Genomic DNA, 22,773 nt, shown 5'->3' with positions numbered 1-22,773 from the left:
TGTTTTACAAAATGGGTACTTTTTTTAGGGCAAAAATGGGTACTTTTTTTAGGCAAAAATGGCACACCCCTACCAAAAAAATAAAGATGTTAACCCCCCCCCCCGTGTTGGAGTTAACACGTCCGTAAACTGGCGTATACAAATCATAACAGTTTCAAAGGGAATTTTCAGTGCAAATTGAGTGCTTTTTACCTTTTCTAAATCCCGTACCCAATTCGATTGAATAAAAATAATTAGCGGTTGAGTTGTCCCATTGAAGTTGATCGAATTTTATTTATAGCACATCATAAGCACTATATTTAGAATTGGAAATAGTAATATTTATTTTTAGAAACAATACAGTTGTATCGACGTTTCTTTCGGTAGGTTGTGTTCATACTTATTTCCAAACTATTACATATATACAGCATACATTTTGCTATAAAAGAAAATTCAGTCAATCTTTTAAAATTATATTGATAAACTGGTGTCTGTGAGTCAGAAACGTTTACAATACGGTAAGAACCTTGTTTAATCGTACAAAAATTAAGTGTTTTTAAATGAGATTGATTTTTTAAAATTAAATTAATGAACTTGATGTATATCTGTATTTTTTTCCGATTTATTTTTTTAATTCCGATTTTTAAGATTTTCCCGGAAGTATTGTCCGATTTTGTTTTGATATCAGTTGCTAGTCCTTATTATTAACCTCATATTCCAAAAACAACTATATTAATTTAACTGTTTCCTTTAAGTAAGTTCTTTTTTATGATAAACATTGATTTTAACATCCGTTGTGTCTGTACGATAATCAATTCAATTTATTCGTATGACTACCATGACTGTCCGTGTATTGTCACTTCGTTTTGAAGTGTTTTGATCTATTTTAATCTAAGACTTGTATTAATTTACAATGTATTTTTATTTACATACATAAATAGTATCACAGGGGCTTGTTTAGTGGGTCAGATAAAAAAACATATATAGGATAGCGATCGCCATTGACAGTAAAACCTCGTCTGACCCACTAAACAAATTATATAGCTATAGCCCCTGTGGTAGTATAGATATAGAAGTATATATACTGCTTAGTCTTAGACAACATTTACTGATCTGAGAACTGTTGATTGAAAGCATGAAAGTAGTATATTTTTTACATTTGTAATCTAAATGCCAATTTGTATTTAAAATGCAGACGGGCTGAATTAAAGGGGGAGGGATTTCACCGGTTGATTATTCATGAAATCACTGCAGCATGACTGGAGCATTCCCTCCCCCTTAAGCCAGTCAGTGGGTCCCCATTAATAATTTCTGGATCTGCCATTGAAATTGCAGACATCGTTTTAGGGTCATGAATTATTATAAAATTTTCATGATAAGTTTCCCTTTCTTGTTCCTTGCAAGATGCTTGGAAAAGGTTATTCATTATACACGTTATAATTTTACTTCCTTAATTGAATTTTAGTGATTCATTGAAAAAAAATATTGTATGGTTATAACCATGATAACTGAATACACACACATGCAGATGTATTGATTTATTGGTGTACACTTGCTTATAGATACACGTAGATATATCTATTTGTACAATATATAATTAATACTTAGAGAAAGGAAATAACTCTTTAGTTTCAGTTGTAACTGAAAAAATACTTCCAACAAAATGGCAGACTCAGGCAAAAGCAATAATCAACAAGGAGCCAGTGGTTCAGAGGAACGACCAAATACCAAAATGGAAGTAATCCAGTACTTGGAAGGACAGGTACGTCAGAACTCAGTAATATATGTCACCAATGTAGATTACTATAGCCACCTAGACTTCTCAGCTCCATTGGTTAAAACCAATAATCATGGCATGCATAAAAACGTTTTACATTTAGCTGTTGGATGTATCTGACTTGGGCTGGCTGGTTAAGTCTGCCGTATGAAATGTAATCTGATGCCTTGGGTAGGAAGCTTCATATGATCAGAACTTTAAGGAATTTCTGCCATAATTCTTCCAAGGGGTTGATCAGTAGCTTGATGTAATCCTCTTTTTCTATGGCAGTTTACCTCCCCATTCTTCCTCCCTGCTTCTCCACACCTACCATTGAACTCATTTGGCCCTGAAATTGTGAATGTGGAAGGCCTTTAGGTATGACTTTGCCTGTCTGTCCATAGTTTCATGTACAGAATGCAATCAAAACCTTACGGGACTAAATTATCTTCCAAGGCTTATCACTACCTTTTTGGTACACAAAATAAAGTGCATTGATCTTATCATTCTATACATCATGTACATCCTTTCCGTGAACATATGCTTAAATATTTAAGGCACAAAATTATATTATACTTGTCAAGAAAATTACATATATTTGGCTAGGTGCAGGAATCTAATATCTGTTTCAAAATCTTGTTAAAATCATCTTTAAAATTTGGAGTTATCTTCCTTTGTCTACAATTGCTATTAAATCAACTACAACAAACATACTTTCCACAGTTTAATTAAATCAATTTTTACTCCAAAAGCCAAAGAAATTTTGCACACCTATTCTACATAACATATAAATGTGTTTAATATGATTCAGCAAAATTTTAAAGCTTGGCTAATTAATTTGGGTAAAATCTTCGTTTATATATATAGAGTATAGATAGGAGGCCAATACCATTTGCACAGTATTTCTGCATATTTTATAGATGTGCATCATATATTTGGATGGATTTTTACTATTTCCAATTCTCTGTGTCAATATTATTGGTTGTTCAGTGACCACCATTTACGAAAATGCCCACCAAATTACATAGTGTTAGGATTTTAACACAACTAATATTAACAAAGGACACGTCCTGAAGTATTTGCTGGTATCAAATCTACGAAAATTAACAACCTATGAGTATTTGCTGTGTATGCATCAGTCTCTTCGCAACACATACACATGTGTAGGCGGGGCCCTTACTGACATGTCTCTTGTTGTTAATTAGTTCTCAACAAGACGTTAGGCAAATATTCAATCGATTATTTTATAAGTCTGACATAGAAATCTTTCATCTGAAAAAAATGTTTCAAACTTAAATTTGGGAAGCAAAATGCGTACCACTTTTGGAAGCATAACTACAAGTTGAAGAATGTTATACCTGATAGCCAGGTAAACGAAAGATCTGGAACCATAGTTTAGATTTTTTAAGATGATACATTTATATATAGTTGAAAGGTATCATTCAAATCATGATACTTAAGCTACATGATAATGAAGCCTATTCAATGGACAGTGCTATGGAGACTGACAACTCAACCATAATTGTCAAGATATTTTCGGATTTTTTAGGGGGTGACTGAGATGTATGCTGTGAATCCGCTGACATGGTGTCCTCATTTAGAGACAGTGGCGCCACTTCCGGCTGATACAACAGTCCTTGATACAAAAGCACCATGTGAAAAGTGTGGTAACACAACAGAAAACTGGATCTGTTTAGTGTGCCACAGGGTGAGTTACTCTTGTTGTTTGTATTGAAATACAACAATTGAGAATGGAAATTAGATTTTTAAGTGTTTAGTGTTTTTGTTTAATGTACCATATAATGGAAATGGGGAATGTGTCAAAGAGACAACAACCCGACCAAATGACAGACAACAACCGAAGGCTACCAATGAGTCTTGAATACAGTGAGAAACTCCTGCACCCGGATGAGTTCGTCAGCTGGCCCCTAAATAAATTTGATACTAGTGATAATAGACCTCAAACTAAACTCAGAATTATACACATGAAATTAAAATAAAAAATCATACCTTTTACTGCTACATGATATGCAAAGCGTTCAACACAATCGGATTCCATACTTATCTCTTTTGTCAATTTATGCATATTTATATTTATAGACATTTAATTTATTTTCATGAAGGTATTCTGTAGCAGATTCGTGAATGAACACATGGTAATGCATGGTGTGGAAGATGGACATTTGATGTGTCTGAGCTACTCTGACCTGTCAGTCTGGTGTTATGGCTGTGACAATTACCTAGATCACCAGGTGAGTCAATGTCCAATGTGTGTGAGTTATTCAGATCTGTCTGCCTGATGTTATGGCTGTGATAATTACCAAGATCACGAGGTTAGTCCATGTTCAATGTGTCTGAGTTACTCAGATCTGTAGGTCTGGTGTTAAAGAGGATTGCCAACAGTCAGAGGCTACGCGTGGGTCTCCTCAACATAGATATATACCGATTCACTGTTATTAAAGTTTTGAATACAAACATGTTAAACACAAGACAAGACAATATGTACAGGACAAGACATACACATATAATTTGACTATACACCCAATAAAACGATATGAACATAATTCTGACTTTGTACAAGTCTTGACACGTACGCGTAGGTCCGTATTTTTTACCATCCAGTTCACTAGCTTTCATGTCACTCCGCCCCCCTCCCCCGGATCTACTTTAGGCCAGATCAGTTTGGGGACGTAACGACCGGATACCATAAAACTAGTTCACGATGATAAATATTGCAAAGGCACATTACTCTAACTCCGAGCAGACAAATCTTTGCTCTTACTTGGAATCTCCTGAGTTATAATGTAAGAGTGCTTTTGGATCCGACTGTTCGGAGATCGGCAAAACGCGACATCGCATATCTTCTTGCTTAGAAATAGGAGTTATCTCCATTTGTCCATAGCTGTTATTTAACAAACTACAAATATGGACAACGGATGATGGCTTCAATTTTAATTATTGCATTCCAATGCGATTAACTCCCTTTCGTAGGGTAAATAGTTGTAGATAATATTTTGCCCATCAGTGCTCATCAGCACTAAACATGCACTTTAAAAAATTATAACTTTGGTTTGCTTGATGCACTTTGTATGTCTGGGATACTGATTTTCTGCCATGTCTGCTCTGTATGAATGTAATGTTGCACGTTTAATTGTGTAAAAAAAATATTCAATTTTAGTTGGTAAGCATATTTTAAAGATGAACTTTAATGTATCATCAATATTTTCTTCTTTTTTTTAGCTTCTCAAGCCAGCCAAAAATGCTGCACATCTTCACAAGTTTGGAGAAGGATTGCAGTGACAACTTTAAACATGTAAACAATAGAATCACATGAACACCTTGATTGTCATAGTTCTACTTGTATTGCACATAAAGTGTCTTGTGAGCTACTACTGTACTTTTTGTGATCATCTGTAAAATATTTGTTCTCTCTTATGTTTAGTAAATCGATGGGTCTATTAAGTATAAACATTGATAGGATGGTCATTGGACATTCCGTTCAGTATTATATCCCGGCAGTCCCATACAACAGTCAAACTAGTTTCACAAACCTCTGATTGGCAAAACACTTGTAAGCAAAAATTGTAATGACGCAAAATTTGTTCCTGGTGCAACTGATATATTTGTTGTAAAAAAAGTACAGTGCAGACCAATCAATCTCCCAAGATGACCACAAATGTAGAACTATATTGTAATATAAATCATAAAAGGTAAATATAAGTAGGTACGTGTTGGAAACCGTGATACAGATTCGATAAACTTTAGCGATTTTGACTACTTGGATATTTCAGTTTATTTTTCACCAATCTCATTTAAATACAGAGCCCATGTCCAACCTTCACGTACAAGGATCTTACAAAATTGATTTCTGCTTTCTGTTCTAGAGATCTGACTTTCGGAATCCGCTGTTTTGTCAAAACAGTAGAATGGGGTGATGTCAGATATTTGTATAAAGCAAACATTACCACAAGACATTGACCAAATAATTCTTTAAGGAAATCAACAATTACTCATTTTTTTTCTTTGTATACAATTAATATATGCAATGTGCAATGTATTGTTATTTACTTCAAACGGTTAATGTATGTAAAGCTATTTTTGTGACTGTCAATATACATAGTGTTGTGTCTATAATAACTAATGCATTTTCGAACTAACGTCTTATTTCTAAGTAGTAATTAAAATCACCACCCCAGTAGCCAGTACTACGATACGGGCATGAAAATACGGATTTTTTGTGTTATTAAATTAGCTGTTACAAAAGGATAGAAATTATTATAAATTAAGGAATGTATCTCCCTTATGCAAAGCTCTGATTCCTTTCACGGATTTGGCTATACTTTTTGGACCATTTGGATTATAGCTCTTCATTTTTGTTGAGCCTTCGACTTTAGTCGAAAAAGCGAGACTAAGCGATCCTTCATTCCGTCGTCGGCGTCGTCGTCGGCGGCGTCCACAAATATTCACATGTGGTTAAAGTTTTTAAAATTTTGATAACTTTCTTAAACTATACTGGATTTCTACCAAACTTGGCCAGAAGCTTGTTTATGATCACAAGATAGTATCCAGAAGTAAATTTTGTAAAGATAAAATTCCATTTTTTCCGTATGCTACTTATAAATGGACGGGGAAACATAACATTCATTCTGTGGTTAAAGTTTTTAGAATTTTAATTACTTTCTTAAACTATCCTGGGTTTGTACCAAACTTGGACAGAAGCTTGTTTAGTATCATAAGATAGTATCCAGAAGTAAATTTTGTAAAAAATTGAATTCATTTTTTCTGTATTTTACTTTTAAATGGACTTAGTTTTTCATGCGGGGAAACATTAAGATGGACAGAAGGTTCTTACAATCATAAGATAGTATCAAGAGGAATATTTTTATTGATTTCTTTCCTCATTGTTGTTGAGCCTGTGATTTACAGCAAAAGTAGGCGAGACACTGGGTTCCACGGAACCCTTACAAATTTTTTATATAAGCTTTGGATTTCAAATATTTTGGCCACGAGCATCACTGAAGAGACATGAATGTCGAAATGCGCATCTGGTGCAAGAAAATTGGTACCGTTAATTTTATTAAACATAACATCATCGAAAGCCTTTTATGTAAATAAAAAGAGATAATTTAGGTATACATCACTTAGACTCTAACGGGTGATGCATTGTTAGCCTTGTCGACGCATTTGATCCCGTTCCGTTCACTAGTCTAAGAATATAGTTAAACCGAATAATGCAGACGTTATATTCTGCTATTCCGCAAAGGCTTCATAAATTGGTTGAATGAATTGTACCGCAAGTAGGGGAGCTTGATTTTCAGGAGGACTTGTATTATATTGATATCGTGAAAGTATATAATGCTGTTTTGACTGTTTTCATCTCCTTTATTATTATTTACGTAGACAGCAACAAGTAAAACAATTTATGAAAGAAAAATAAAAATAAAAAAATGTCTCTTTATTTTTCAATTCTGGCTGTTTTGTAATCAATCAAGTTGAACGTTTGTCGGAAAATATAAAGATGAATTATTGTTGTGGGTTGAACATCTTGCGTCAAATATTTCATACATATTCAGGACACGTTAACTTATAAATACAATAGTCAGGATCTATAGAGCTATTTTCACGAAGAATAGGAATTTTTAGTAATTGTGTGCATGTTTTATCGTTTGTTTTTATACGACCGCAAATTTTGAAAAAATTTTCGTCGTATATTGCTATCACGTTGGCGTCGTCGTCGTCGTCGTCGTCGTCGTCCGAATACTTTTAGTTTTCGCACTCTAACTTTAGTATAAGTGAATAGAAATCTATGAAATTTTAACACAAGGTTTATGACCATAAAAGGAAGGCTGGTATTGATTTTGGGAGTTTTGGTCCCAACATTTTAGGAATTAGGGGCCAAAAAGGGTCCAAATAAGCATTTTCTTGGTTTTCGCACTATAACTTTAGTTTAAGTTAATACTAATCTATGAAATTTTGACACAAGGTTTATGACAACAAAAGGAAGGTTGGGATTGATTTTGGGAGTTTTGGTTTCAACAGTTTAGGAATTAGGGGCCAAAAAAGGGCCCAAATAAGCATTATTCTTGGTTTTCGCACAATAACTTTAGTTAAAGTAAACAGAAATCAATGAAATTTAAACAAAATGTTTATGACCACAAAAGGAAGGTTGGTATTGATTTTGGGAGTTTCGGTCCCAACAGTTTAGGAATTAGGGGCCAAAAAGGGACCCAAATAAGCATTTTTCTTGGTTTTCGCACCATAGTGTTGTTAGTATAAGTAAATAGAAATCTATGAAATTTAAACACAAGGTTTATGACTATAAAAGGAAGGTTGGTATTGATTTTGGGAGTTTTGGTCCCAACAGTTAAGGAAAAAGGGGCCCAAAGGGTCCAAAATTAAACTTTGTTTGATTTCATCAAAATTGAATAATTGGGGTTCTTTAATATGCCGAATCTAACTGTGTATACTAGATAGATTCTTAATTTTTGGTCCCGTTTTCAAATTGGTCTACATTAAGGTCCAAAGGGTCCAAAATTAAACTTAGTTTGATTTTAACAAAAATTGAAACCTTGGGGTTCTTTGATATGCTGAATCTAAAAATGTACTTAGATTTTTGATTTTTGGCCCAGTTTTCAAGTTGGCCCAAATCGAGGTCCAAAATTAAACATTGTTTGATTTCATAAAAAATTGAATAATTGGGGTTCTTTGATATGCCGAATCTAACTGTGTATGTAGATTCTTAATTTTTGGTCCAGTTTTAAAATTGGTCTAAATTAAAGTGCAAAGGGTCCAAAATTAAACTAAGTTTGATTTTAACAAAAATTAAATTCTTGGGCCTCTTTGATATGCTGAATCTAAACATGTACTTAGATTTTTGATTATGGGCCCAGTTTTCAAGTTGGTCCAAATCAGGATCTTAAATTATTATATTAAGTATTGTGCAATAGCAAGTCTTTTCAATTGCACAGTATTGTGCAATGGCAAGAAATATCTAATTTCACAATATTGTGAAATAGCAAATTTTTTTTAATTAAGAGTTATCTTTCTTTGTCCAGTATAGTAAGCAAGAAATATCTGCAATAATTTTTTTTAATTGGAGTTATCTTTCTTTGTCCAGAATCAACTTAAATCTTTGTTATATACAATATACAATGTATATTCACTTTTTCTACCAACTGATAAATTTAAATAATCTTTACCATTCAGTGATAACAAGCAGTTGTTTTACATCTTAATATTTTATGATGTATTTAAATGAGTAGTAATTGTTGCAAACTTCATTAGAATATTTTAATTGAAATTAGTTTTGGAATAAGGGAAAGGGGGATGTGAATAAAAAATTGGGTTCAATTTTTCTCATTTGAAATTTCATAAATAAAAAGAAAATTTCTTCAAACATTTTTTTGAGAGGATTAATATTCAACAGCATAGTGAATTGCTCTAAAGAGAAAACAAAAATTTTAAGTTCATTTGAATACATTCATTCTGTGTCAGAAACCTATGCTGTGTCAACTATTTAATCACAATCCAAATTTAGAGCGGAATCCAGCTTGAATGTTGTGTCCATACTTGCCCCAACCGTTCAGGGTTCAACCTCTGCGGTCGTATAAAGCTACGCCCTGCGGAGCATCTGGTTCTATGTTGTGATGTTATGCTATTGTTTCAGAAAAAGGGAGAAGGTTTGGATCCATTAAAACGTTTAATCCCGCTGCAAATGTTTGCACATGTCCTAAGCCAGAAATCTGATGTACAGTTAATTGTCGTTTGTTTATGTAATATATACGTGTTTCTCGTTTCTCGTTTTGTTTATATAGATTAGACCGTTGGTTTTCCCGTTTGAATGGTTTTACACTAGTAATTTTGGGACCCTTTATAGCTTGTTGTTCGGTGTGAGACAAGGCTCCGTGTTGAAGGCCGTACTTTAACCTATAATGGTTTACTTTTTAAATTGTTATTTGGATGGAGAGTTGTCTCATTGGCACTCACACCACATCTTCCTATATCTATGTAGGATATGCGCATACATCTTGCCTTGCGGCCATGCACATATTTAACGTTCTCATCAAGACCGTACCGAAATATGGTTTGATTACCAGATTGAAGCAGTCCAAGGATATACGAATATATATATCAATGTCCCTGTCAACCCTTTGGATTGAAATCATGTTAAAACTGGCTTGTACCAACACTGTTATCAAAATTATTCCATCCAAGACATGTCCTTATGTTTTATTGATTGATAGGTTGTCCGTGTGCCTTTATCTAGACTACACCAACTAATTTGTGCATTCTTGTGTCAAGACAAAGTAAAGTGCAAAGAACACGAATTGCATCAAATGTAAGATTAATTATAAGAATCTGTGTAAACAAATGTTAATTATTGAAATATATGCAACAATAAATATATCAAGTTTGATATATCAATGTGGTGTTGTTAATATATTTAAGGTATATACTATTATATGAATGTTGAGATTTGTTTTGTTTTTTCTCTTAAACTCTACAATTTGGAAGGCTAGATTAACAAAGGTAAATTTTATAATTATATTAAATATTGGATTTTGATTGTAATAAAGGCACCATTTAAAGTACAAATTTTATAAAATAAAGAAAGAGATGAAAGGTACTAAAGAGAACATTTGAATCTCGTACATCACAGAGAAACGGAAAACGTCATGACTAACATCGAAAGAGACAAAAGACAAAATAATTCCATGAAACACTTCATAGAAAACTTTTGAACAAAACAAACCCGAAATAGAACTGAAAGGAGCTGATTAAATGTGCTTAAACATGCTAAATATGATTAACATATTCATTGGTGGCACCCGTAAAAATTCGGTGATGTCTTTATGGGGGATTAGAAGTCAGGATTTTTGATACCGACAATTAAATAAGTTGAAACATTTCATAATTAATGTTGGGGTCTGTAAAACTATTAAAGAGATGACTTCAACTTCCCAATTAGAATCCTTGTCGCAGCAGCTTCTGTGCAAGCAGCAACCTTCTTTCAAGGAAATTAATCATGATAAGAAATCCAAATTCTTGAATGTCTTATCAATTAGAAAATAGATAATGGCGCTGCTGCAATATTGCTTCAAAAATGTAAACATTTGGAAACTGAAATCGCCATTTTGTCTGAAAGTTTTGTTCCGACTCTCATTTTCAATTCCTAGACGCAAGTCAGAATATGAGGTAAACTTATCTGAATCTGCTTGTGGTATAATGTTAAAAAAAAAAACTCTTTCAAGGGGATAGGTGAGTTAAACACAGTCACCGATCTTTACATTGTTGAGGGAGATGACACCAATAAAGCGGAATATGAGGTTCAAGGTAATACTAGCTTCTTTTCATTTTTTCCTAAAAACTATAAGATTTACTTTTATAAAATGTAACTTGGATGGAGAGTTGTTTCAATGAAATGCACTCATACCACATCTTCCTTTATCTATCTTTACAACTACCAGGAAAATAAAGACAAATTGCATCAAGAGTTGGATGTTTTTTTCCGGAATATCTATTCATGTCCATCTGTTGCTACAAGCTTGTTTTTCTTCTCTCGAAATAGATTGATTCCTGCATGTTGTGTACCAAAATATTTATGTTCATCCTGAGTTATAGAAGGTTATTTATTTTTTAAATCTTACCACGCCAGGATATGCATTAAAACTCATTGTCACCAGAAATTCAAATAACAGTAGCTATCATTAAAACCAGGTTTAGTCATGTACCATTTTCTACATGAGGATAAATGCCTTTATATGCCAAATCGGAAATATCACAGTTATTTTCATTTTGTTTAATGTGTGTTTGAGCTTTTTGAATTTTCCTTGGAGTTCGTTTTTTTTTTTTATTTCATGCGATACATATCTTAGAAATGAAAAATAGTACAACACATCTTACAAATAGCAATAACACTGACATGGTTGAACCACAGACAACTGCTTTTTAAAGAAGTTTCCTAAGAAATGTAAACCTTCTAACTTTCAATTATAAGACAATCAAAAATACAAAAGTTATAAAAACAATTTTACAAAAAATTGCACGTGGGCGTATGTAACCATTACTAAATTCTCTATATCTTAAAACCCGTGCAATCAAACTATATACAGACTGCTTAACCGCGAATCGAATCAATTCTCAAAACACCCTATTAAAAAGCTATAACTAAATCATTACGTTAATATTCAAAATCTTTCCGCACAACGCACATAAACCCATGTACATGTAAATACATACAATTTATAACATGCTGAATATGAATGTATAAATAAAACATCATGATTAGTGGTTGTCTTGTGTCACATCTAAATAGTTTTATTTTGGTGATATTACAATTTTGTTTTAAGACTTTGACAGTTTCTTATGGATACCGGATGCGGCCAATTCGCGTTTTCGTAATTTCGGGTTGTTTCTTTTGTATTTTGAAGGTGAAATCGCGTAATCGAAAATGTGGTTCATGAAATCGGAAAAGTCAATGCGCAGAAGCGAAAACGCAAATGTTTTTAAATTAACAAAAGAAAAACCGCGAGCACTTTTCAACTGATTTGTATAGATTGTTATTATGTTGTCTTAGCTGTTACACTAGTGCCATAGACAAGTGAAAGGGTTGGGAAATCAAATACAGGAGTGTGCTTCTAACGCAGAAACTGCTCCAACAAAGTTATGAGGAGGACAGATTAAAAATGACATTACGTAAATTTTATGAACACCATCACGAATTGGTTGATCCATACGATGTGTCTTTGTCCAGGCTAACGAATGGCATTTTTACCACGTGTTAGATTGAAGTTTGTCATTTCGTCTAATCTTTGTTTTACCGAACGTGTCTTATTCCCGATTGTGACTGGTTTGCTGAGTGTGCATTCGCATTGCTATAAGACGTGTCACGCTACTTTTCCATCCCAAATTTATGTATTTAGTTTATTCTCATCGGATTTTGTCAAATGTCTTAACGTTTGTAGTTGTAAATCTGATTTTTTTCTGTTGCATTCGTATTTTGGTAAAGATAATGAATCATCCAGTTCATTTATAAGGTTTTAGTTTGGATCAACGAAATTTATACGATATATTTGGTTTACTGTTTGATTCAGAAGAAACACTGACATAGGTAGATAATACAATTAACTATCTAATTAGTACACCAATTTGATATTAATTAGGATTTTAATTTTCATTGTTATTAATAAATGTTATATCAGTCTTACAAATCTAATCTTGATGTCTATCCTATTTCTATCTCATCTTTAGGAAATCGTTTTCGAAATTCAAATGTGACGTCACTTTGTGCGTTGAACTCACTTTGACTAACTCGGCTGTGTATTTTTATGTGCTGGTTTTTAGGTTGTTTTACGTCATGTATCCGTTTTTTTCTGTAGTTAGTCACCATTTCAGGTTTATCATGTATATCTATCATATAGTAATTTTATAAAATATACTGTTTGCAAAGGTATGAATTATTCTAAATGATAAGGATGTTTTTATCCCAGGCAGAAAACCCTAGCCGATATTTTCTCCTATTATTTGTATTATAGTCCTGTCATGTAATATTGTCATTTGAATGTTATATTTAACATTGCTATTAAAAGCGAGAGTTTGGCATGCCACAAAACCAAGTGGAACCCACCATTTATTTCTTAAAATGTCCTGCACCAAGTCAGGAATAAGGCCATTGTTATATTGTAGTTCTTTTCTGTGTGTGTTACATTTTAATATTGTGTTTCTGTTGTGTCGTAGTTCTTTTATATTTGATGCGTTTCCCTCTATTTTAGTTTGTAACCCGGATTTGTTTTTTTTTCTCAATCGATTTGTGAATTTCGAACAGCGGTATACTACTGTTGTCTTTATATTACCCTGTTACATGTTTAACCCCGTTGCATTCCGAGGAAAATTCAAAACGGAAAGTCCCTAATCAAATTGGAATGGCAAAATCAAAAGCTCAAACATATCAAATAAATGGATAACAACTGTCATAAAATTATATTCCCGACTTGGTACAGGCATTTCGTATGTAGAAAATGGTTTATTAAACCTGGTTTTATAGCTAAGTTACCCTTACTTGTATGACAATCGCATCATTTTCTATTATATTGACAACGATGTATGAACACCACAAACAGACATTATAGGTAAAAATGTCAAAAATAGGGATAAATCAGTCAGCATTGTCTACTAACCTTAATAGAAAACATAACTGACTATTACGCAATGACGAGGTGTATAAGTACAGAGTTACGTCAAATGGATATCACCAAAAACAGACTAAGTTGTTAATGTCTGTGTCATTTTGGTCTTTTGTGGATAGTTGTCTCATTGGCAAACATTCCAAATCTATAAACGGTGAAAATAATATTGAATTTAATAAAGATAAACAAAAGATGATAAACAATGTCAGCACCCAGACTATACCTCACGACAATCCAATCGTGTACCATTTGTGAAGTTGATAAGGAATATATATTAACAAGGTATTGGTACCCTTTCTGTTCAGACACTGGTGACGTTTTATACAGTCTGAGTAGGAACTGCAAGTTCTTGAATACCAAATAAGTTGGGGAATGTATATACCATATGCAAGTAAAGTTGGTATATTGCTACTGTGGTGTGAGAAATTGATAATTTCAAAATTAAAATCGTCTCGCTTGTCAAAGATTCTTGTACTGAGATGACAATGCATGTCAAATTCGGGGTAAATCAGTGGTTGTCGTTTAGTGCCGTGTTACATATTTGTCGGATTTATTTCATACATGTGAAACGGACCAATATTTCTCAAATTTACATTATCATCATAGCTACATGTGAGAATGTTAAGGTTATACAAAAGAGTTGGTTTCACTTTCGATCTTTTATATCTGGGCGTCACTGGTGAGTCTTGTGTGGACAAGGCGCGTTTTTGGCGTATTGAATTTTAAACCTGATGCTTTTTGTTATCTATTAATCATGTTTTTCTTTGTCTAATATGTTCTCCTATTTATTTGTATTGTAGTCCTGTAATATTATGTTGTCATTTCAATATTATATTTAACTTTGCCATTTGAGTGCGAGGTTTGGCATGCCATAAAACCAGGTTTAACCCACCACTTTTATTCCCCTTTAAAAGTGTCCTGTACCAAGTCAGGAAGATGGTCATTGTTATATTATTGTTCGTTTCTCTGTGTGTTGCATTTTAACGTTGAGTCGTTTGTGTTTTCTCTTATTTTTGATATATTGAGATAAGACGTGGCACGGTACTTGTCTATCCCAAATTCATGTATTTGGTTTTCATGTTATATTTGTTATTCTCGTGGTGTTTTGTCTGATGATTGGTCAGTTTCTGTGTGTGTTGCGTTTCGGTGTTGTGTCGTTGTTCTCCTCTTATATTTAATGCGTTTCGCTCGGTTTTGGTTTGTTACCCCGATTTTGTTTTTTGTCCATGGATTTATGAGTTTTGAACAGCGGTATACTACTGTTGCCTTTATTTATGATACCTATTTTTTTTTTTTTTTTTAATATTTTCTCTAATAAAACTTTATTCATTCTTAATGGTCAGAGTCATCTTTCGAAGCCACTTAATATCCTAACATATGTATTTTATGAGTTATTTGGCATTTCTACGTATATAATACCACAATACCCCAAAAAATAACTTTCATTGCATTTTAAGAAATAATGTAAAATTTTCTAAAACTGTATTCATTCAAAAACATGATTTTGTAGACCATCCGCCTTTTGTTAGGGTTGTTGTCTCTTTGACACATTTCCCATTTCCATCTGAATTTTATTTATATTTAAATTTCAGTGAAATTTTTCATCTTGTAGATTTTTACATTGTAATTGATACTTATTCATGTGAAATTGGTTCTACCAATGAATAATTTTAGTATAAAGGTAGAAATGTGTAAAGAAACAAATATTCTTTATTATTAACCGAAGTCATTTCCTACAACAAAATTAAACAAAGTTTAAAAATCAAGAAACAAATAAAAACTCTAAAACAAATTTACTAGAAAGTACTAGTTTATAGTTATAATGTTCTTGTTGATATAATCTACCTTATATTATATCTACACGTCAACATAAACATAAAGGTATTAGCCATGGATTATATTTTTTTTCTATCACATGTTGTGTTGAATGTGATTTTTATACACCTTTAAATCTTCAACATTTTCTTGTTTTCTACTTCATTTGTTAAACGCATCATTACTTAATGCACTTTTCTATTGTTATGGTAATACTATATATTAAATAGTCGTCACTAATCTAGATATTTCTCTGCAGACACAGACTCGAGAATGGCGGCTAAAACAGTGTCTGGACTGGTTCTTTTGATTGCTGTAACTGTAGTCTGTCAAGGTATGTATTGAACTTCATAACTAACTTGACAAATTAAAAAAATAATAAATATGTGATTAAATTGGTTAAAATCTAATTGAAAAATACCGAAATTTTGGCGTTTTATTTGAGGATTTCGAAATGAGGTAATTTTCCCTTAAGTTGATCACTCATAGGATCATTGTGACACTCAGAACGTTGCTAAAACGTACTAGATTGTGAATATAGAAAATTTTACATTTTTTAAACACCATACGCACATACATAGAATAAAAATGTTTTTCTCTGTTGCGTCATGTTTTGAATCAATTAAATGTTTAGAATCTGCAGTCAAGCAGTATGCACACATGATCTGATTATTAAAATTTACATTTCAAACTTATACTTTTGAAAACGCTGAAGTAAGATAAGCATTGCTATATGAAAATTCTACAGAAATGCATCATGCTACATTAGGTAACTACCATTTTGTTTTCTAGTGGGGGATGGTGGTTTTAGAATTAAAATTAATAAAAGAAATAAAAAAAAAAAACATGAGTAGCATTATATGAAAAATTAAAGTTTTGTTCATTAGTTGGTATTTTTATCGACAGTTAAAATTTGAACTCAGTTAGACCCATGTTACAGTTTTAAAAATGGTTAAATCATATTATTTTCGAATTATTGCAATGTCATCTATATCATTGCATTTGTTTCTCCAGCTTATTTTTTTTGCCAAAAACTAGAGACATAATTGCCACTGCAAGTTAAGCATACACCAATCAATCGTTTGATTTAAATGCCCGTATATCATACTGAGAAGTACATTTCGTGGATTTAATATCTTTATTTTTTGGCTCATTGTGATGTTTTTAAATTGTTAACTTAAAAATATTTTATCCATGTAAATATTGATGGTTTGAAATTCAGCAGCAAATTTCTTTCAAATATCTTGAAAGGTAAAATAACATGTAAGTAGATATTCCATCACGGATTTCTTCAGATTTCTTATTAAAAAAAATATTTCGACCTTTTTTTCTGTTTTAATATATCATATTTTATATTTGACAATGATTCGCACAATTTACAAGGAAATACACCCTCTTAAATATAAAGAGCTTTATATATATATATATATATAAACGAGAAAATAGTGTTTTAATTTTCTCGTTTATCTTTTTTTTTTAAAAGAGAGCTCAAATGACGTTGCATCATGACTGACTATATGTCACTATACGGAATTCAACAACGAACCTCATAGTCCGATACAAAGGGGAGATATGACAAAATGTGACATAGTTTAAACGAAAAAAAAAGACTGACACCAACCGATTATATCAACAAATGATTTTTTTTAAAAAGCTCCTGACTGTGGACAGGCGCATTTAAATGAGTTTGGCTAAACATATCTGTGAGCGGTTATGCTGGGATATTGTTGTAGCAGCACTCCATTAAAAAAACTGTAAATATGAGTTAGACATGGTTTGACTTATGAAATTGACATGAAGACAATTTGTACAGTTTATCTTTATTTTGTGTTTTCTCGAGTTGATTAAATGTAACATATTCTTTGCTTTACGATGACATAATGTTATATATTTTTGTTTACGTGAAAATCATTCTGTAAATGCAAATGCTAATCCAGGTGCATATAATGTTATACTTATATTATGTATTTAATACCGTTTGATCGTTTCATGGCAAATGAGATCCTGTTATTTACTTGAATTAAAAAAATATAATCCTGAAAAAGGAATGTGTCAAATTTGTCCTAACATCTTTTGTTATAGGAGCTTAAATTCAGCCGGCAATAATAAAGTCAGAACAGGATGTTTCAGTTTATCGAACGAGTAAATGTATATATTACATTTTAACGAAAATCCAAATTATTAAATAAGTATTACGAAGTACAACTCAAGTTTCGCTTTTTTAAAATTAATTTGACATATGCATTGTCCCATCATGGTAGCAAGCTATGTCGAAAAGAAGATCGAAATCGAACTATCGTTGTAATGGGACTGCAACACAAATTGAAGGTGACTGAAGGGTTTAGCACTCACAAACATTTTTTTTAACCCCGCCACATTTGATATGTCCCTGTCACAAGTCAAGATCCTGTAGTTTTGTGATTTTCGTATGTTTATATCTGTCATATTTGTTTTTCGTAAATTGTTTTGTTATCAATTAGCATGATTGGTTCCCTATTATTATAATTGCATATCCGTTATTAGAATAAAGGGAAGCGACCATTAACAATAATTGTTTTATGATCATCCGACTAAAAGATATGAAAAATTGAAGAATGATGCAAATGTCATTTCATATAAAAATATAAAATGTCCATTTTGGTTCTAAATGAAACAACATTTGAGATTTTTGTCGGTCGACTGATATGGATATAGAGAGGAAAAAATCTCAAATGCTGTTTGTCAGTAATTTCGACATATACTACAAGTAAAAACAATTAAAATAAACGTTTAATTATAAATAAATTAAAATTAAACTACATGGGGGTCATTCGGGATATTCCCACTCAGAGGCACCCATAGGGTATCCTGTCCACAAGTACCTGTGGTAGAATGAAGAGATCTTACTTCGGTCCGTTTACATCTAAATTGATCAACAACTGACCTACACTTGGAGTCATTGCCCTTAAAAAACGACTTTTATTAAATTTTTTGATTATTAGCTTGAAAACTGTTATATACAACGAGAGGATACTTTAAATCGCCCAAACAATTATCAAGACAAGTGCAAAGATTTTACAGTAAGATCTAACTATATATAAATCCTTGACAAAAAAAAATTCTAGGAGTTACGCCCCTTTGAACTTATTTGATTCAATATACAACTGCAACAGGTTTTTTTTGTCATCGCAACTCTTCTCAAACCACACAATAAAATTTCATGAAACCTTTTTAGATAATAAGGACAAATACAATTGAGAATGAAAAAGGGGAATGTGTCAAAGAGTAAAAAAAAACAACAGCACAAGGGAATGTCACCATCTAAAAATAAATAATTAACGATAGGAAATGAAAAATCATCTCCTTTATCATTAATATTAGTATTTAGCTTTCCGTTAGTGATATAGATATCAAGATCGAGGAAAAGGCATTGGTCATTGTTCATGTTGTTATTATTAGCTTTATTTAAAGTAAGTTCAACAGGATAAATTTCTTTAGTACTGAAGTCGTCATTATACAGTCATACTATGTAGATGTGCATATCGAAAGGAAATTACGATCGATTTTTATTAGGAGTTACGCTCCTTTAGACCTATATAGCTATGTGCTCCTGTATACTACTGCAACAGTTTGTCATCGCAACTCCTCTCAAACCACACAACAGAATTTCATGAAACCTTTTTAGATAATAAATACAAACTAATATGGAGATATGCATATCGACAGGAAATTATGATTTAATTTTTTTTTCTTATACATTTTTTTTCTTACAGTTATTTTTTTCTCCAGTGACAATGCGGGGACGTTGGGTATGTGAGCGCGCTTACTAAACGGTTCTTTAATTGTTTTTTTTTTATTTTCAGTAACAGAACAAACATGCGAGACTGGCCAGTGTAGAAGTGTGAAAGGAGGCTGTTATGATAATGAAGAGGAATGGATGGAGGGATGTGCAAAGAAAACGTGTATAGTAGGAGAACATGGTTGGAGAACAGAGATAGTCAAGATACGTACGTACATGTAAATTTAATGGACATTAAAAATTTCGAGATATAAACTGTTGAATATTTGGTGGAAAATGATTTTGTCTTAATGTTTCGTTATAAACTTAATATGAACACGTCTTTTCTTACAAAATGAAAGAAAAAAATAGAAAAATAAGAACTTACGTAGTAAGATTTTTAAATATGGCTTTTTAAACTGCATGCAATAAAATTATGAAATGTAATGTAGGGATTAGAGAGTATTTTTTGTAATTGTATTACATGGATAAAACCAGATGATTTCAATATCTGACAAAAAAATTAAAAAAAAAATTAAAATGAGCGAACATCCTTAAGTTTATTTGATGTAAAACTAACGTACTATATCATTTAAATTTAAATTTTATATCCAAGAAACTCTTTTCGAATGGATTATGACTGTGAGGTCGTTGATACAAATCAGAATCAAGAAACTGAATTCAATATCAATGCCCATGCTACGTCAATCATTAAAGACATAAATGTTGCAAAACACTTATCCTACCTCCATGACAAATATGTTATTGTCCCCGCAGATAAAACCCAAAACAACATCGTTTTTGTGTGCAAAACTTATTACATTAACTGCTTGATAAACGAATTAGGTGTTGACAATTCACTTGGAAACTCAATATATACACTCACGACACTCCAAAGACGAAATCCTGGATGACCATATGTCTGTTCTATGTTCCTTTAGAATTTCAACCAAAGATGAAGAACTGGAAACCTAAACTACAACAAACGGTATATTTCTGGGTCTAACAAGTGCTCCACGAAACCTCTTTCTAAATTGCTGACATCTATTTTATCAGCAAGCAAAGCCGGGCTTCAAAGTTATTGTGAAACTGCCTATTCTAGAGGTGACGTAAATCAGACGTGGTATTTCTTTGTTTCGTACAAAAGAATGACCAACGTAGATACAAGTATCTTGTCTTAGGGATTGATAAATCGTACTTTGTAAAGGATCACTCTGATTCAAACAAAAAATTGTCTGGAACTGACATTATCAAGATGCTTTATTTCTTGATTGACATCATAGTTGTTATGTTCGGAGGACGTGTTTTTCAACAAACTGTCGGCATTCCGATGGGAAACAATTATGTCTCTCTTCTTGTCGACTTGTTTCTTTATTATTATGAGGCTGACTTCATACAGGAACTTCTTAGGAAAAAAATAAGAAGTTAGCAATATCCTTTAACTTTACTTTCCGCTATATACTAGTAGATGATGTTCTATCACTAAATAATTCAAAATGTGGTGACTAGGTAGAACGCATTTATCCCATCGAACTAAAGATAAAGGATACAACAGATACAGTTACGGCGGCCTCATATCTTGACTAACATCTAGAATTTGACAATGAGGGTCGGTTCAAAACAAAAATTTACGACAAAAGAGATGATTTCAGCTTTCCAATTGTGAACTTTCCATTTCCAAGTAGCAACATTACAGCAGCTCCTGCATATGGGGTATATATCTCCTAATTGATACGATATTCCTGTGCTTGTATTTCCTATCATGATTTTCTTGATTTGTTATCACATGAGCAACACGACGGGCGCCACATGTGGAGCAGGATCTGCTAACGTTTCCGGAGCACCTGAGATCACCCAAATATCTCCCAATTGATACCATATTCCCATGCATGCATTTTCTATCATGATTTTCTTGATAGAGGGTTGCTGCACACAGGAAAGCTATTAAACCAAGATCTAGTGTTCCAAATGGTGAAGTTGAAATCATCCCTTCGTAAATTTTACGGACACCATCACGAGTTGGTTGACCGTTATGGAATAACCGTTTTACAAACGATATCGGATATGTTCCTTACGTCGTAACTACAATCCCCTTCCCTTTCATGACTGTGACCTACCGAATTAGACTATTTACCGGATTTGTAATCACATAAGCAACACATGTGGAGCAGGATGCTTACCCTTCCGGAGCACCTAAGATCACCCCTAGTTTTTGGTTGGGTTCGTGTTGTTTATTCTTTAGTTTTCTATGTTGTGTCATGTGTACTATTGTTTTTCTGTTTGTCTTTTTCATTTTTAGCCATGGCGTTGTCAGTTTGTTTTAGATTTATGAGTTTGACTGTCCCTTTGGTATCTTTCGTCCCTCTTTTACTCCACTCAAGCACAATTAGAAAATCCTCTCATGGTTTTCATTGAAGAACCAAATGTTCTGCGTGTGTATAATACCAGCCGTGAAAAGTATTTGATAATTGTATATATAGAATTTAAAATCACGAATGTGACTCTGTTTGTAATGTTCATCATTTTTTTCCAGAATGCAAAGACAAAGATGGTACCTGTGTTGATGATCAACAACAAATGCCTGCATACGGCGATTGTGTCTGTCATGTTACGGCGAACGGTTGGAGTATGTCGTGTCGGCGCGCTGGTTAAACGATCATACTTTTTAAAATAAATTAAAGCATCCAGATAACTTTTATAAGAACAGTCTTGTTTTTGTATAACATAATTTCTATGTCTTACAGTCTTTTTGTTTAAGGATTTTGCTCCATTTGTCTCTATTCGCTATTTTGTTTGCACATTCTTCTGTATTTTTTTACCCATTATTCCCTATCGTGTTAACCACATCCAGATCATCTTATTTTTTAAATTGATTTAATTTTCTCTGTGTTTTAATGCCATTTTTTTGCTATTTCGTGGCGGCCAGTTTATATTTGTAAGAGGAAGCCGGAGTCCCCTCTTATCATTCAATCGTTTCAAAAGACAATTTGTGTCTGTCAGGCAATATAAATTTTGTAAGAAATTGAATTGCACGGTTTAAAAGTAAAACAAGAACAAATAAAAATAAAATAGTGTCACTGTGCATGTATGATTGTTTACCTTAATCGTTGTGCTTCTACTAAAAGGGAAGACTACTAAAGTTTTTAAAATTTCTAGTAACCAGTGGCATTTCACTCAATTGTCACATAGGATAGTCATAATGCAATGCTTATAGAAAGTAAAGTCATGTCTCTTGAAAAAATTTGACAACAATAATACATATTATTACTTTTAAAGGGTTG

The 22,773-nt window shown here is 32.6% G+C and overlaps 2 protein-coding genes across 7 annotated transcripts; both read left to right on the top strand.

Moving 5' to 3' along the window:
- The first annotated feature begins 286 nt into the window (after positions 1 to 286).
- On the top strand, positions 287 to 7,185 carry LOC134721488 (histone deacetylase 6-like). Of its 6 annotated transcripts, none has more exons than XM_063584545.1 (5): positions 287 to 362; positions 1,615 to 1,741; positions 3,285 to 3,443; positions 3,859 to 3,987; positions 4,976 to 7,185. In XM_063584545.1, the coding sequence occupies exons 2-5, from the start codon at positions 1,643 to 1,645 to the stop codon at positions 5,033 to 5,035; spliced, it is 447 nt and encodes a 148-aa protein (XP_063440615.1). In that variant the 5' UTR covers positions 287 to 362; positions 1,615 to 1,642; the 3' UTR covers positions 5,036 to 7,185. The 6 variants fall into 6 exon arrangements, with proteins under 6 accessions (XP_063440615.1, XP_063440613.1, XP_063440616.1 ...); XM_063584543.1 differs by having other exon boundaries at positions 337 to 362; positions 1,609 to 1,741; XM_063584546.1 differs by having other exon boundaries at positions 352 to 497.
- Positions 7,186 to 10,158: 2,973 nt separating this feature from the next.
- Positions 10,159 to 22,566, top strand: LOC134721486 (uncharacterized). The gene is made up of 4 exons (XM_063584539.1): positions 10,159 to 10,264; positions 15,995 to 16,069; positions 19,578 to 19,721; positions 22,026 to 22,566. The coding sequence occupies exons 2-4, from the start codon at positions 16,009 to 16,011 to the stop codon at positions 22,142 to 22,144; spliced, it is 324 nt and encodes a 107-aa protein (XP_063440609.1). The 5' UTR covers positions 10,159 to 10,264; positions 15,995 to 16,008; the 3' UTR covers positions 22,145 to 22,566.
- The last annotated feature ends 207 nt before the right edge of the window (positions 22,567 to 22,773 follow it).

Source organism: Mytilus trossulus, chromosome 6, assembly GCF_036588685.1.
Source record: "Mytilus trossulus isolate FHL-02 chromosome 6, PNRI_Mtr1.1.1.hap1, whole genome shotgun sequence".
NCBI lineage: Eukaryota > Metazoa > Mollusca > Bivalvia > Mytilida > Mytilidae > Mytilus > Mytilus trossulus.
The sequence above is the reverse complement of the archived record's forward strand: the minus strand, read 5'-3'. Positions and strand labels throughout refer to the sequence as shown.